Source organism: Leucopleurus acutus (genome assembly GCF_964270905.1).
Source record: "Leucopleurus acutus genome assembly, chromosome: 2".
NCBI lineage: Eukaryota > Metazoa > Chordata > Mammalia > Artiodactyla > Delphinidae > Leucopleurus > Leucopleurus acutus.
The window spans coordinates 63,220,220-63,235,541 of NC_139143.1; the positions used below are offsets into that span (position 1 = coordinate 63,220,220).

At 36.5% G+C, this 15,322-nt stretch overlaps 1 protein-coding gene across 5 annotated transcripts in view; it reads right to left on the bottom strand.

Annotated features, from left to right (window-relative positions):
* RABGAP1L (RAB GTPase activating protein 1 like) overlaps positions 1–15,322 on the bottom strand; it is a gene marked incomplete at its 5' end in the record, with an annotated part of 698,468 nt that overhangs the window by 596,159 nt on the left and 86,987 nt on the right. For all 5 annotated transcript variants that reach the window (XM_082834440.1, XM_082834438.1, XM_082834439.1 and 2 more), the window contains one exon: positions 13,981–14,091. In XM_082834440.1, the coding sequence (XP_082690566.1) occupies positions 13,981–14,091 (111 nt within the window). The remainder of the gene's footprint in view (positions 1–13,980; positions 14,092–15,322) is intronic.

A 15,322-nucleotide genomic window follows, 5' to 3' on the forward strand; every position in this document is an offset into this window, starting at 1 on the left:
ATCTGGAGGGCTGCAGGAAGATCTCACTGAGCCAGGACCAGGACTATGAGTTCACAGGGGGAATGCATGCACTGTGTGCACAGCTGGAGCACAGCAGCACTGGATGTCCCAGAATCTTGTAGCAAGAGCAAGAACAATCACAGCACACCAGAACCAAGAAGAGTCCCTCCCTCCTGCGGTATCTCTCCAGCACCCTCTACTGGCACAATTTAATATTGTGCTTGCTGCAAAGAAGATGCATAAAGTTGCACTAATGCAGATCAAGTAAGAGGGTAGATTTGGAACCAAGAGGCAATAAATTGATAATTGGCACAGGATACAGTTAAAATACCTCATCTCTTCTAATAACTTAACAGCCGGGTTAAAAATCAAAATTTCTTAAACCAATAAATTAAGAAGTTATTTTCTTAAAGTAAATCAAGAATGTAAATTGGTATAGCCACTATGGAAAACAATATGAAGATTGCTCAAAAAGTTAAAAATAGATCTACCATATGATCCAGCAATTCCACTTCTTGGTATATACCCAAAGGAAATGAAAACAGGATATCAAAGAGATTAACTGCACTCTCATGTTTATCGCAGCATTACTTGCAACAGCCATGATATGGAAATACCCTAAGGGCCTGGCAGTAAATGAATACATAAAGAGGATGTGGTATATACAGTGGAATATTATTCAACCATGAGAAAAAAGGACACCCCACCATTTGCAACAACAAAAGTGGATCTTGAGGACATTATGCTAAGTGAGATAAGCCAGACAGAGACATAAAACTGTATGATATTACTTATATGTGGAATCTAAAAATGTCAAACTTGTAAAAACAAAGAGTAAACTGGTGTTTACTGGGGAGTGGGGGAACAGGAGAGATGTTGTTTAAGAGTACAGACTTGCAACTAGTAGTAAATAAGTCCTAGAGATCTAACACACAGTATAGTGAATACAGACAACAACACTGTATATAATCAAACTTTCTAAGAGACTAGATCTTAATTATTCCAACCTCAAGAAGAAATAATTGATAATTATATGACATGACAGAGGTATTAACTACTGCTACAATGGCAATCATATTACAATATATAAATGTATCAAATCAACATGTTGTATACCTTAAGTTTACACAATGTTATATGTCAAATATATTTCAGTTTAAAAAAAAACAAACTACTACATCTGAACAACCTGGAACTCTCTCCTCTGCTAGGACCTGGTAGCCCCTTTGTCCATAACTATCTTGATTAGTCACCTTAAGTTAAATAAAGCTAAGTAAAGATCTTTTGCCATTGGAAAAACAATTAATTAAGAAATTATTATTATATTATAGAAGCATACTATGATTTACAAAAGAATTCAAAAAGAGCTCCAGTAGAGGTCTATCGATTGTACCAATGTCAATTTCCTAGTTTGTACATTATACTATAGTTATGTAAGATGTTACTATTGGGGGAAGCTGGGGGAAGTGTACATGGGGCCTCTCTATACTATTATTTTAACTTCCTGTGAGTCTGTAATTATTTCACATTTAAAAGTTCATTTGAAAATGAGCCCTGGGCTTCCCTGGTGGCACAGTGGTTGAGAGTCCGCCTGCTAATGCAGGGGACACGGGTTCGTGCCCCGGTCTGGGAAGATCCCACATGCCACGGAGCAGCTGGGCCCGTGAGCCATGGCCGCTGAGCCTGCGCGTCCGGAGCCTGTGCTCCGCAACGGGAGAGACCACAACAGTGAGAGGCCCGCATAACGCAAAAAAAAAAAAAAAAAAAAAAAAAGAGCCCCAAGATATCTAGAATAAACTTAGAAAAACTTTTCACAGAAAGCAATGTACGTTTTCATTGCTAATATGAAAAAAGTAGTTCTTAAGATACGATGCTAAAAAGGTAATAGTATTATATACATACCTCTGGAGTGCCACCACCCCCCACCACTGGGTGCCAGCGAAAGCTAGCAATGGAAGACACTGAAAATTCTGTCCTAATTACAAGTTCCAGTCCAAAAGCTCAGAGAAGATAGAAGCTTCCAATTTCTCATTCTCCAAAGCACCTGATGATGCCGATAACTCTATCAATTGTCACTTGAAACAACTATCAGAGAACAATGAAAGTATTTTGTATAAATATATCCTGTTTTTCTAAGGTAAAAGAGAGTTACCTTTCTACTGCCTTATATGAAAACTCAAAGAAGACAAATGAGTAAGTTCAAAAACAGCTTGTAAAATATTATGCAGGGGCTTCCCTGGTGGCGCAGTGATTAAGAATCCGCCTGCCAATGCAGCCAGCCAACACAGGTTCAAGCCCTGGTCCAGGAAGATCCCACATGCCGCGGAGCAACTAAGCCCAAGCACCACAACTACTGAGCCTGCGCTCTAGAGCCCGTGAGCCACAACTATTGAGCCCACGTGCCACAACTACTGAAGCCCATGCACCTAGAGCCCATGCTCCGCAACAAGAAAAACCACCACAATGAGAAGGCTGCGCACCACAACGAAGAGTAGCCCCCAATCACCGCAACTAGAGAAAGCCATGTGCAACAACAAAGACCCAATGCAGCCAAAAATAAACAATTAATTAATTACTTAAAGAAATATATATTATTCAGACTTTGGATCACCCCACTAACTTGTGCTCATTTTCAGGATGGAGAAAAATGACGTCCATTAAGAAAATTATTAAGACATCTAAAACTCGTGATTTTACATCTAGGCAACTTAAAGTCAGTGACTTGAGCTCCTTTCTAAATAAAACTATTTAACAACTTGCTAGGGTGAAGGCAAAAATAAGTGCTACATAAATTCAGCAAAAGACCCTCAGAATGGTCTAACAACCAATTATATCAGCCCCAAAATAATTAACAGTTCAGGTTCTACTATCTATCTACTTTAGGGATATCAAATCATATTAGAAAATTGCTTATTCTGTGAGAAGAAAAGAGCCCTAGGTGATTTTCTTTTTTCAGTACTCCATGGCTTGGAAACATTTTCCTCAAGAAAGTAACACAAGGAAAGGTACCTGTCAATCACTCATGCTATGAGGTATGGTACTTAACACTTCAACTTCTCACTATGTAGTGTTTGCTGCAAGCCAGAAAGCACAAATTAAGAACTGAAGCAGAATTTATTATCAAAACAGGCACATCTCTGAATCACTCTACAAATGATCAAACTGCTTTCTAATAATGATGTGTTTTATATTTTATTTATATATATATATATATATATATATATATATATATATATATATATATATATATATACTTTAATGTATATGTAGACTGTACTCCCCAAAATTAGGATCAGATAAAAGTGATTCATGGAAATTCTTTCTTCCTAGTAGTAATGGCCCATGTTACTCAGTACAAACAAAGCTGTATACTTAAAACAAATCTAGTAATTATACTCTGCTTGCTGTATCAATACTTCATTCTGGTTCACACATCAAGCATCAGGGCAGATCCCTGGGAACAAAGTGATCTGACAGACATAAAACCCTGAAGCCAAAATTCTCTTCCCAACTAACCCTCCAAAAGGTCTGGAATTACCATCATTAGAACTCCACTTCTTGTTAGGGAGCTGTAAAGAGACCCATTTTCCAAATGTATATGGTATTATTTTCCCTGAATTATTTTATGACAAATTAAGAAGTAATACTTGGCAAAAATCAACTAGTCAGAAAATTAATACAGCAAGAAATGAAAAATTTCCCCCTCGCTTTTCGGGTATCTAGCAAAACCAGCAATCTATTCAAAGCACTGATGTGGGTGCTATATAATAGTGTTAGGGTATTTAAAATACTAAATAAAGCTTTAAAAATCCGCATCAATTTGTGGTATGTAAGAAAATCTTTTGCAGTATTTCTACACACGATGAGACCAAAACCCATGAAAATGCCAGCTGGAGAGGGACAGAGAAGATTGCTATCTCCACTTTGGAAACACCAGAAAGAGAATGACCTGTTCAGATCTGCTTTAACATTTTAACTGGAGCCTCTCAATAATTAGGCTTAGGCTGCTCTTCTCACACATTTCAGATTACAATCATCTTGCTTTCTCCTCTCAGCTCTTATTGTTGGTCTTCTCATCTACAAATCTATCAGCTTTTCTCCCAGGGCACGGTGCCCCTGGGTTTGAAGTCACTGAACAATCACTTGGATGCCCATCTATACTCTCACTTTCAAATTCTGCTGGAAATACACCAAAGAATGCCAATCCATTTATTTTCTAACTGGTTTGATTAATTTTAAACTTAGCACGTAATCAAAATTTAATTGGGTACAGTCTCTAGAAGTACACACTCAGAAGTCAGATGGCCTTGGTTTAAACCCTGGCTCTATCAGTTCCTGGCCAAGTGACCAAGTTACTTAATCTCATTAAGCCTCTGTCTCATCTTCTGCAAAAAAAAAAAAAATAGGGTAATAATTAAAATGTTTTCCTCACATGTTGTTATGACAATTAAATTTTACAATGGCCATCACACAAAAATGTTAATATTATTTTCTTTCTTACGTACAGTTCCTAAATAAAGCTTAACTTGTAAAATCTAACACAGGTGACTGAGAAAAGCAAAAGAACATTAGAAATTTTCAACATGTGAGAGCATTTTTCACATACCCTCTAAACAGGTTAGGATTCTATTAGGTGCAATGTTCTATTACTCTCTGCACATTACAGTGAATGTAGTCAATACTCTTAACTTTATAAAATTTCTATATACTTTTTATTCATTTACTCAACAAGTTTTTAAAACGAAGTAGAGAGTAAGCATATTTATTCTAGACCAGATAGACTTGGTATTTAATTGTATAACCTTGAGAAAGCTATTTAACCTCTCTGTGCCTCAGTTTCCCTGACTGTACAATGAAGATAATAGTACCTATACCTCATAAGTAGCACCTAGAACAGTGCTCAGCACAGAGAAAGTGCTAAGTAAGGACTAAGTAACTACAAAGCTCTGGTTCCTAGCACAGGGCTAGATATTGGAGATTCTGAGATAAATGACACAGTACTTGCCTTCAAAGGGGTTGAGACCAATAATCACAGTATAATTTGTCAAATATCTACACATGAGGAATGCTTGAACACTTGAATGCACAGAGAAATAGATTTTTTCATGATAAAAACTAATATTTTTAAAAACCAAAATACTGAAAATTAGCATTCAGAATGGCTGACGGGTACACTGCCGTTCAATATATTATTCTTTCTACTTGTGTGTATGTTGGAAATGTCACATAATGGGAAGTTGTTTTTAAAAATCATTTTCTCATAAAGTAAGCCAAAATTATGTAATTTGAAGGATTTACTTTCACACCGATATCTTTATACCATAAATGAACTTTGTCAGCAGCAATGCTTTAAAAAAAAAAAAAAAAAAACCAGAGGTTAAGAATTCTCATGACAAGACTGCCACCTACTGGATTACCTTAAATTCCACTACATACATTTTGTGATTTAAACACATTAAGTACCACATATAATCCAATAAAAGGCAAGAGTTTCTTTTTTGAAAAAACAAAGATAAATCGAAGTATTTAAAAAATACCCCATATCACAGGAAATTCTGTCTGCTATGTTGAACAAAGTATTCTTTGGGGAAGACCCATTAGCCTGAAGCAATCTCAAGTTAATTTTAGTTTGGATGTTTAGAGGTCATCTGACAGAATGTGTGAAAAAGGAGGCAAAAACACTTAACAGATTTGGTAATTACTGCTGAGCATATGAACCCATAGTTGTTAAATATTATCATCGACATTAATTATATTAAAATAAAAGCAATATGTTAAGTGGTTATATATGGAATGAATTTTTTTAGCCATCTTAATGGTATACAAATGGTAGGTAAAATTCTGGCTTAGGTAGAATTTCTAATGATAATGATATATACTGATTCAAAAAGTGCTTTAACTCAAACAACTTGAGATAATGTGCTCTGGAAAAATGCCTTAAAATTATTCAAAAAGTAGCTTAAGTGATGATGAAGACACTAATGTCGAAGATTATTGTGGAGAGTCTGAATAAATTTGTCTTATGAACATGAGGGGGAAAAAAGCAACATTTCTAAGTTATTATGTATAATATATTTTAAATGTATGCATAAATGTTTATCTAAGTTAACAAAGAAAACATAATTAGGTATCTGACTATTTCACCTATATTCACCAAGGTTTCTATATTTAAGTTAATCCAAGACTGGATCAGACAAGAATTATGAATGAAAGCTAAACCAAGGAGGAAATTTTGATGAGAAGCAAGATATTTTCATGGGTCTCCCCACAAACTGCTTACTAGCTGCAAGGGAGGCGGGGGGGAAAAGGAATTACAATGGAGAAACCAGACATCTTGACTGGTAATCAAATTTAACATCACCAGAAAGGGACAGAGGGTTATCAAGCACCTCCAAATGTGATACACTGTGAAGGAGAGAACATCACCTATGCAAATAAACTATCTGAATTTAATCATGAGGAAATATTAGATAAACCCAAACTGAGCAATGTTATATTAAAAAGAGGGGAAAGGAGGAGTAGGAGGACATGGAGTTCATCTCTCTCCACGGATGCGGGCAAAGGAGGAGTAGGAGGACGTGGAGTTCATCTCTCTCCACGGATGCATCAGGAATATATTTATAGATGCAACAACTCTCATAGAACACTGGCTGAACACTAGCAGAAGACCTTGGACACCGGAAAGGACTGTAAAGATCCCTGCATAACTGGTACAAACAACTTGTGGGGGCTTGGTTCCTTGACTGGAACTTGGGCCTCAGACTCTGAGGTGGGAGCACCAAGTCCAGGACACTGGACCACTAGAGAATTCCTGGCTGCAGGGAAGATTAACCACCAAGACCTCTCACAGAGGCCTCTATCTGAATCCAAGACCCAGCTCCACTGAATTGCCAGCAGCCTCTAGCACTGGATGCCTCACATAAAACAACAAAGACAGGAACACAAACACACCCATCAGTACACAGACTACCTAAAGTCATACTAAGCTCACAGACACCCCAAAACACACCACCTGACATGGCCCTGTTCAATAGGGGGAAGACTCAACTCTACCCACCAGAACGCAGGCACAAGTCCCTCCCAACACGAAGCCTACGCAAGCCACTGGACCAGCCTCACCACTGGGAGCAGAGCTAACAGAAGCAAGAGGAACTATGACCCTGCAGCCTAGGGAAAGGAAACCTCAAATACTGTAAATGAGACAAAATGAGAAGACAGAGAAATATCTTTCAGGCAAAGGAGCAAGATAAAAACACACAAGACTGAATAAATGAAGAGGAAATAGGCAAACTACCTGAAAAAGAATTCAGAGTAATGACAGTAAAGATGACACAAAATTTCAGAAATAAAATAGAGAAAATACAGGAAATGTTTAACAAGGACCTAGAAGAACTAAAGAGCAAACAAACAGTAATGGACAATACAATAACTGAAATTAAAAATATGCCAAAAGGAATCAATAGCAGAACAACTGACGCTGAAGAACAGATAAGTGAGCAGGAAGATAGAATGGTGGAAATAACTGCCGCAAAGCAGAGTAAAGAAAAGGAATGAAAATAATGGAGGACAGTCTTAGAGACCTCTGGGACAACATTAAGCGCACCAACATTTGAATTATAGGGGTCCCAGAAGAAGAAGAAAAAAAGAAAGGGTCTGAGGAAATATTTGAAGAGATTATAGTCAAAAATTTCTCCAACATGGGAAAGGAAATAGTCAATCAAGTCCAGGAAGTGCAGAGAGTACCATACAGGATAAACCCAAGGAGAAACACGCCAAGACACATATTAATCAAACTAACAAAAATTAAACACAAAGAAAAAATATTAAAAGCAGCAAGGGAAAAGCAACAAATAACATACAAGGGAATCCCCATAAGGTAAACAGCTGATCTTTCAGCAGAAGCTCTACAGCCCAGAAGGGAGGGGCAAGATATATTTAAAGTGATGAAAGGGAAAAACCTGCAACCAAGATTACTCTACCCAGCAGGGATCTCATTCAGATTTGACAGAGAAATCAAAGGTTTGCATACAAGTAAAAGTTAAGAGAATTCAGCACCAGCAAACCAGCTTTACAACAAATGCTAAAGGAACTTCTCTAGACAGGAAACACAAGCGAAGGGAAAAACCTACAGAAATAAACCCAAAACAATTAAGAAAATGGTAATAGGAACATACATATCAATAATTACTTTAAATGTAAATGGATTAAATGCTCCAACCAAAAGACACAGACTGGCTGAATGGATACAAAAACAAGACCTATACATATGCTGTCTACAAGAGACCCACTTCAGACCTAGGGACACATACAGACTGAAAGTGAGGGGATGGAAAAAGATAGTCCATAAAAATGGAAATCAAAACAAATCTGGAGTAGCAATATTCATATCAAACAAAATAGTCTTTAAAATAAAGACTATTACAAGAGACAAAGAAGGACACAACATAACGATCAAGGGATCAATCGAAGAAGAAGATATAACAACTGTAAATATCTATGCACCCAACATAGGAGCACCTCAATACATAAGACAAATGCTATAAGAGGGGAAATCAACAGTAACACAATAATAATAGGGGACTTTAACACCCCACTTACACCAATGGATAGATCACCCAAGCAGAAAATAAATAAGAAAACACAAGCTTTAAATGACATATTAGACCAGATAGACTTAATTGATATTTATAGGACATTCCATCCAAAAACAACAGAATAGGACTTCCCTGGTGGCACACTGGTTAAGAATCTACCTGCCAGTGCAGGAGACATGGGTTCAAGCCCTGGTCTGGGAAGATCCCACATGCTGCGGAGCAACTAAACCCATGCACTGCAACTACTGGGCCTGCATTCTACAGCCCACTTGCCACAACTACTGAAGCCCGCAAGCCTAGAGCCCGTGCTCAACAACAAGGAGAAGCCACCACAATGAGAAAACCATGCCCCACAAGGAAGAGTAGCCACTGCTCGCCACAACTACAAAAGCCCACGCACAGCAACAAAGACCCAATGCAGCCAAAAAATAAATAAATAAATTTATTTTTTTAAAAAAAGCAGAATACACTTTCTTCTCAAGTGCACATGTAACATTCTCCAGGACAGATCGCATCTTGGGTCACAAATCAAGCCTTGGTAAATTTAAGAAAACTGAAATCATATCAAGCATCTTTTCCAACCATAACGCTATGAGACTAGATATCAATTACAGGAAAAAAAGTATAAAAAAATACAAACACATGGAGGTTAAACAATATGCTGTTAAACAACCAAGAGATCACTGAAGAAATCAAAGAGGAAATCAAAAAATACCTAGAAACAAATGACAATGAAAACACGATGACGCAAAACATATGGGATGCAGCAAAAGCAGTTTTAAGAGGGAAGTTTACAGCAATACAATCCTACCTCAAGAAACAAGAAACACCTCAAGTAAACAACCTGACCTTACACCTAAACCAATTAGAGAAAGAAGAACAAAAAACCCCAAAGTTAGCAGAAGGAAAGAAAGCATAAAGATCAGACCAGAAATAAATGAAAAAATAAATAACAGAAACAACAGCAAAGATCAATTAAACTAAAAGCTGGTTCTTTGAAAAAATAAACAAAATTGATAAACCATTAGCCAGACTCATCAGGAAAAAAAAAAGACGACTCAAATCAACAGAATTAGAAATGAAAAAGAAGTAACAACTGACACCTCAGAAATACAAAGGATCATGACAGACTACTACAAGCTACTATATGCCAATAAAATGGACAACCTGGAAGAAATGGACAAATTCTTAGAAAAGCAAAACCTTCAGAGACTGAACCAGGAAGAAAAAGAAAATACAAACACACCAATCACAAGTACTGAAACTGAAACTGTAATTAAAAATCTTCCAACAGGGCTTCCCTGGTGGCGCAGTGGTTGAGAGTCCGCCTGCCAATGCAGGGGACACGGGTTCGTGCCCTGGTCCGGGAAGATCCCACATGCCGCGGAGTGGCTGGGCCCGTGAGCCCTGGCCGCTGAGCCTGCGCGTCCGGAGCCTGTGCTCCGCAACGGGAGAGGCCGCGGCGCTGAGAGGCCGGCGTACCGCAAAAAAAAAAAAAAAAAAAAAAATCTTCCAACAAACAAAAGTCCAGGACCAGATTGCTTCACAGGCAAATTCTACCAAGCATTTAGAGAAGAGCTAACAGCAATCCTTCTCAAACTCTTCCAAAATATAGCAGAGGGAGGAACACTCCCAAACTCATTCTATGAGGCCACCATCACCTTGATACCAAAACCAGACAAAGATGTCACAAAAAAAGAAAACTACAGGCCAATATCTATGATGAACATAGATGCAAAAATCCTCAACAAAATACTAGCAAACAGAATCCAACAGCACATTAAAAGGATCATACACCATGATCAACTGGGGTTTATCCCAGGAATGCAAGGATTCTTCAATATACACAAATCAATCAATGTGATACACAATATTAACAAACTGAAGGGTAAAAACCATATGATAATCTCAATAGATGTAGAAAAAGCTTTCAACAAAATTCAACACACATTTATGATAAAACCTCTATAGAAAGTGGGCACAGAGGGAACCTACATGACATAATAAAAGCCATATATGACTAACCCACAGCGAACATCATTCTCAATGCTGAAAAACTGAAACCATTTCCTCTAAGATCAGAAACAAGACAAGGTTGTCCACTCTCACCACTATTATTCAAAATAGTTTTGGAAGTTTTAGCCACAGCAATCAGAGAAGAAAAAGAAATAAAAGGAATCCAAGTTAGAAAAGAAGAAATAAAACTCTCACTGTTTGCAGATGACATGATACTATACACAGAAAATCCTAAAGATGACACCAGAAAACTACCAGAGCTAATCAATGAATTTTGTAAAGTAGCAGGATACAAAATTAATGATCAAAATTAAGGCTCCCAGACTTCAGACTATACTACACAGCTACAGTAATCAAGACAGTATGGTTCTGGCACAAAAACAGAAACACAGATCAATGGAACAGGATAGAAAGGCCAGAGATAAACCCATGCAACTCTGGTCACATTATCTTTGACAAAGGAGGCAAGAATATACAATGGAGAAAAGACAGCCTCTTCAATAAGTGGTGCCAGGAAAACTGGACAGCTACATGTAAAAGAATGAAATTAGAACACTCCCTAACACCATACACAAAAATAAACTCAAAATGGATTAGAGACCTAAATGTAAGACCAGATACTATATAACTCTTAGAGGAAAACATAGGAAGAACACTCTTTGACATAAATCATAGCAAGATCTTTTTTGATCCACCTCCTAGAGTAATAGAAATAAAAACAAAAATAAATAAATGGGACCTAATGAAACTTAAAAGCTTTTGCACAGCAAAGGAAACCATAAACAAGACGAAAAGACAACCCTCAGAATGGGAGAAAATATTTGCAAATGAAGCAGCTGACAAAGGATTAATCTCCAAAATCCACAAGCAGCTTATGCAGCTCAATTTCAAAAAAATAAACAACCCAATCCGAAAATGGACGGAAGACCTAAACAGACATTTCTCCAAAGAAGACTTACACATTGCCAACAAACACATGAAAAGATGCTCAACATCACTAATCATTAGAGAAATGCAAGTCAAAACCAAAATGAGGTATCACCTCACACTGGTCAGAATGGTCATCATCAAAAAATCTACAAACAATAAATGCTGGAGAGGGTGTGGAGAAAAGGGAACCCTCCTACACTGTTGGTGGGAATGTAAATTGATATAGCCACTATGGAGAACAGCATGGAGTTTCCTTAAACTAAAACTAGAACTACTATATGACCCAGCAATCCCACTACTGGGCATATACCCTGAGAAAAGCATAATTCAAAAAGAGTCATGTACCACAATGTTCATTTCAGCACTATTTACAACAGCCAGGACATGGAAGCAACCTAAATATCTATTGACAGATGAATGGATAAAGAAGATGTGGCACATATATACAATGGAATATTACTCAACCATTAAAAGGAACGAAATTGGGTCATTTGTAGAGACGTGGATGGACCTAGAGACTGTCATAAGAGTGAAGTAAGTCAGAAAAACAAATACCGTATAATAACGCATATATCTGGAATCTATGAAAATGGTACTGATGAACCTAGTGGCAGGGCAGGAATAAAGATGCAGATGTATAGGACAGACTTGAGGACACAGCGGGGGAAGGGGAAGCTGGGACTAAGTGAGAGAGTAGCATTGACATATATACACTACCAAATGTAAAATGGATGGCTAGTGGGAAGCTGCTGCATAGCACAGGGAGATCAGCTCGACGCTTTGTGACAACCTAGAGGGGTGGGATAGGGAGGATGGGAGAGAGGCTCAAGAGGAAGGGGATATGGGGATGTATGTATGTATATATATATATATATATAGCTGATTCACTTTGTTGTACAGCAGAAACTAACACAACATTATAAAGCAATTATACTCCAATAAAGATGCAAAAAATAAATATAGTATAAAAAATAAAAAAAGAAATAAGAAAAATAAAAAGAGGGAAAGGGATGTATTCTTGAAAAATGTCCATTTTGATGGGACTTCCTGGTGGCACAGTAGTTAAAGAATCTGCCTGCCAATGCAGGGGACACAGGTTTGATCTGTGGTCTGGGAAGACCCCACATGCTGCGGAGAAACTAAGCCCGTGCACCACAACTACTAAGCCTGCACTCTAGAGCCCACAAGCCACTACTACTGAAGCCCGCGCACCTAGAGCCCGTGCTCCACAACTAGAGAAGCCACCACAATGAGAATCCTGCACACCACAACAGAGAGTAGTCCCTGCTCACCACAACTAGATAAAGCCCGCATGCAGCAACAAAGATCCAATGCAGTCAAAAATAATAGATAAATAAATTTATTTTTTTTTAAAAAGTCCATGTTTTAAAAGAGAGAGAAAGACTGTGGAAATCTTTCCAAATTAAAGAAACCTAAAGGCATATGGCAGCTAAATGCAATATCTGACCTTAATGTAAATCCTAAATTGGATGGGGGGAAAGGATGGTATTGGGTTAACTGACAAAATTAGAGACAAATAGTAGGTTAGATAAAAAGTATTGTATGAAAGCTAAGTTTACTGAGGTTGATACAAATAATGTGGTTAAATAAGAGATATTCGTATCCCTATTTTTAGGAAATATACATTTCCTAAGGAAGTAGATAGGGATAAAACACCATGATGTATGTAACTTACTCTTAAATTGTTTAGAAAAACAATCACGTGTGTGCGCGTGTGTGCCGGGGTGGAGCGAGGGAGAGAAAGACTGAGACACAGAGAGAGAGAGAGAGATTGAGAAAGTGGGTGCAAAGCAAATGGGGTAAAATGTTATTAATAAGTGATTCTGAGTAAAGAGCATGCAGGTATTCTCTGTACTAGGTTTTTTTTTCTTTTTTTTTAAGTCTTCTGTAAGTTTGAAATTACCTCTAAATAAAAAGATTAAAATATTGCTATGTCTACTGCTAACAGAAAAATTAAAATATAGACATAAATATATAAACGCATGCAGACACACATGTGTGTATATATGTGCATGTGTTTATATATTTTAAAGATGTATCTCTTAAAAATTCTGATATCTCAGTAACTTAATGGACTTTTTAATAATCAAAATGAATGAGAAGTTAAGGTATTTGTCCTATATGTAAATAAGGGAGAGACAGAAAAAGCCCAAATAGGGTAGAAGCAGTTATTACTGATAAAACAAAGCCATTTCATGTTTATTTCCCCCATCAATTGACATTTTCAATGAACCAGTTATATCTAACTTATTTAAGTGGGGAAAGCATTAGGTTTCTCATTCTCATTTTTAAATGGAGAAACTGAAGCATGGTGAAAAGCCACAGTAAGTAATACAGCTGAGATTCAATAGTATGTCTCTTGAAACACAGTAACAATGTCAGTACAAGTTTTGGTAGCATTTAGGAGCAAGCTGCTTACCTTTCAATAGCTAATTCTTTGTTAGAAAGTTGCTGCACTGTAATCACAACCTTCTTCTCTATTCCTTGTTTTAATTTGAAATAAAATTTATCTCTATCCTTAGGCACAGGACTGAAATATGCAAAAAGAAGAGGAATTAACAATAATTAAAAACAATAAAAAAGATCTCTCTTTCAAGGTTAGAATAAGCCAACAAACTATTTAAGCAACAACACCCTTATTCTTAAGATATCCTAACTCTCATCTTGCCACAGAGTAACTACAAACTTTACAGTCAGCAAAACAGAGTTGTTATTAATTTTTAAACTGGGTTTACAAGAGCCTTATAATTTACCCCTAACGAGATTAAAAACAAAACTTTTTAAATGACATCATTTCAAATTTTAGTTTTTAAATTTTAACACATTTAGAAACATGGTTTATTTAATTACTTTTAAGACTGTCACATTTCTGGTTTAGCTGGTTGCATGAATGCCTTTAACACAGTGAAACCCAAGGCAAAAATTGAGAAGAGCTTACTTTTAAACATCTAGAGTTTGAGATGACTGTGACAAATCCAAGTAAATATAAATAAAAGATGAACAAAGAGGTACAGATCAGGGCAAGTTAAATTCTAGCCTAGGCCAGACTGACAATTCTCAAGAATTAGTTCATTAAAACAATAAGTGTCTAAAAGAAACAAAACAAAAACAGTTTAGTGTCTAAAATATAGGTTGCCTTATCTGAAAAGGAAAAATACCTTTAGCAACTTATTTGACCTAAGACTCAATTTCTGTATCTGTAAAAAACAGGTAAAATACCTACCTAACAATTATGGTTAGAAACAAAGGCAAAGTAAAGGCCCATAACTGATCATTAAAGAGTATAACTGTTTCCTATTATCTGCCTATTTTTGAACTAAAGAAGAACATTCCAAATACACAGCAGAAGGAAATGGTTAATTAAATGATGGTCAAACCATACAATATACTACTGGTAACCATTAAAATTGATTTTAAGAATATTTTAATTGAAAAATTCTTATATCATGAAGTTAAAAGAAAAAACTATATATATATATATATACACAACTGTATAAAAATACACCCTAGAAATCAAATATTAAAAGTGATTGTGGCTGACAAAACCATAGCTTTTTATTCTAATTTTATTATTTTACTAAATTTTCTACAGTAAATATCAGTATTTTAAAATATTAAGAAAATAATTTACATAAAATATCTGAAAAGCATGACAAAAGTGAACCATGCATTCACCAGTGAAATATTTCTTTATCATCCTAAAGCTTTATACCAACATTGCATATTCTGGAAACTTTAAATTAGCCAATATTATATTTCAG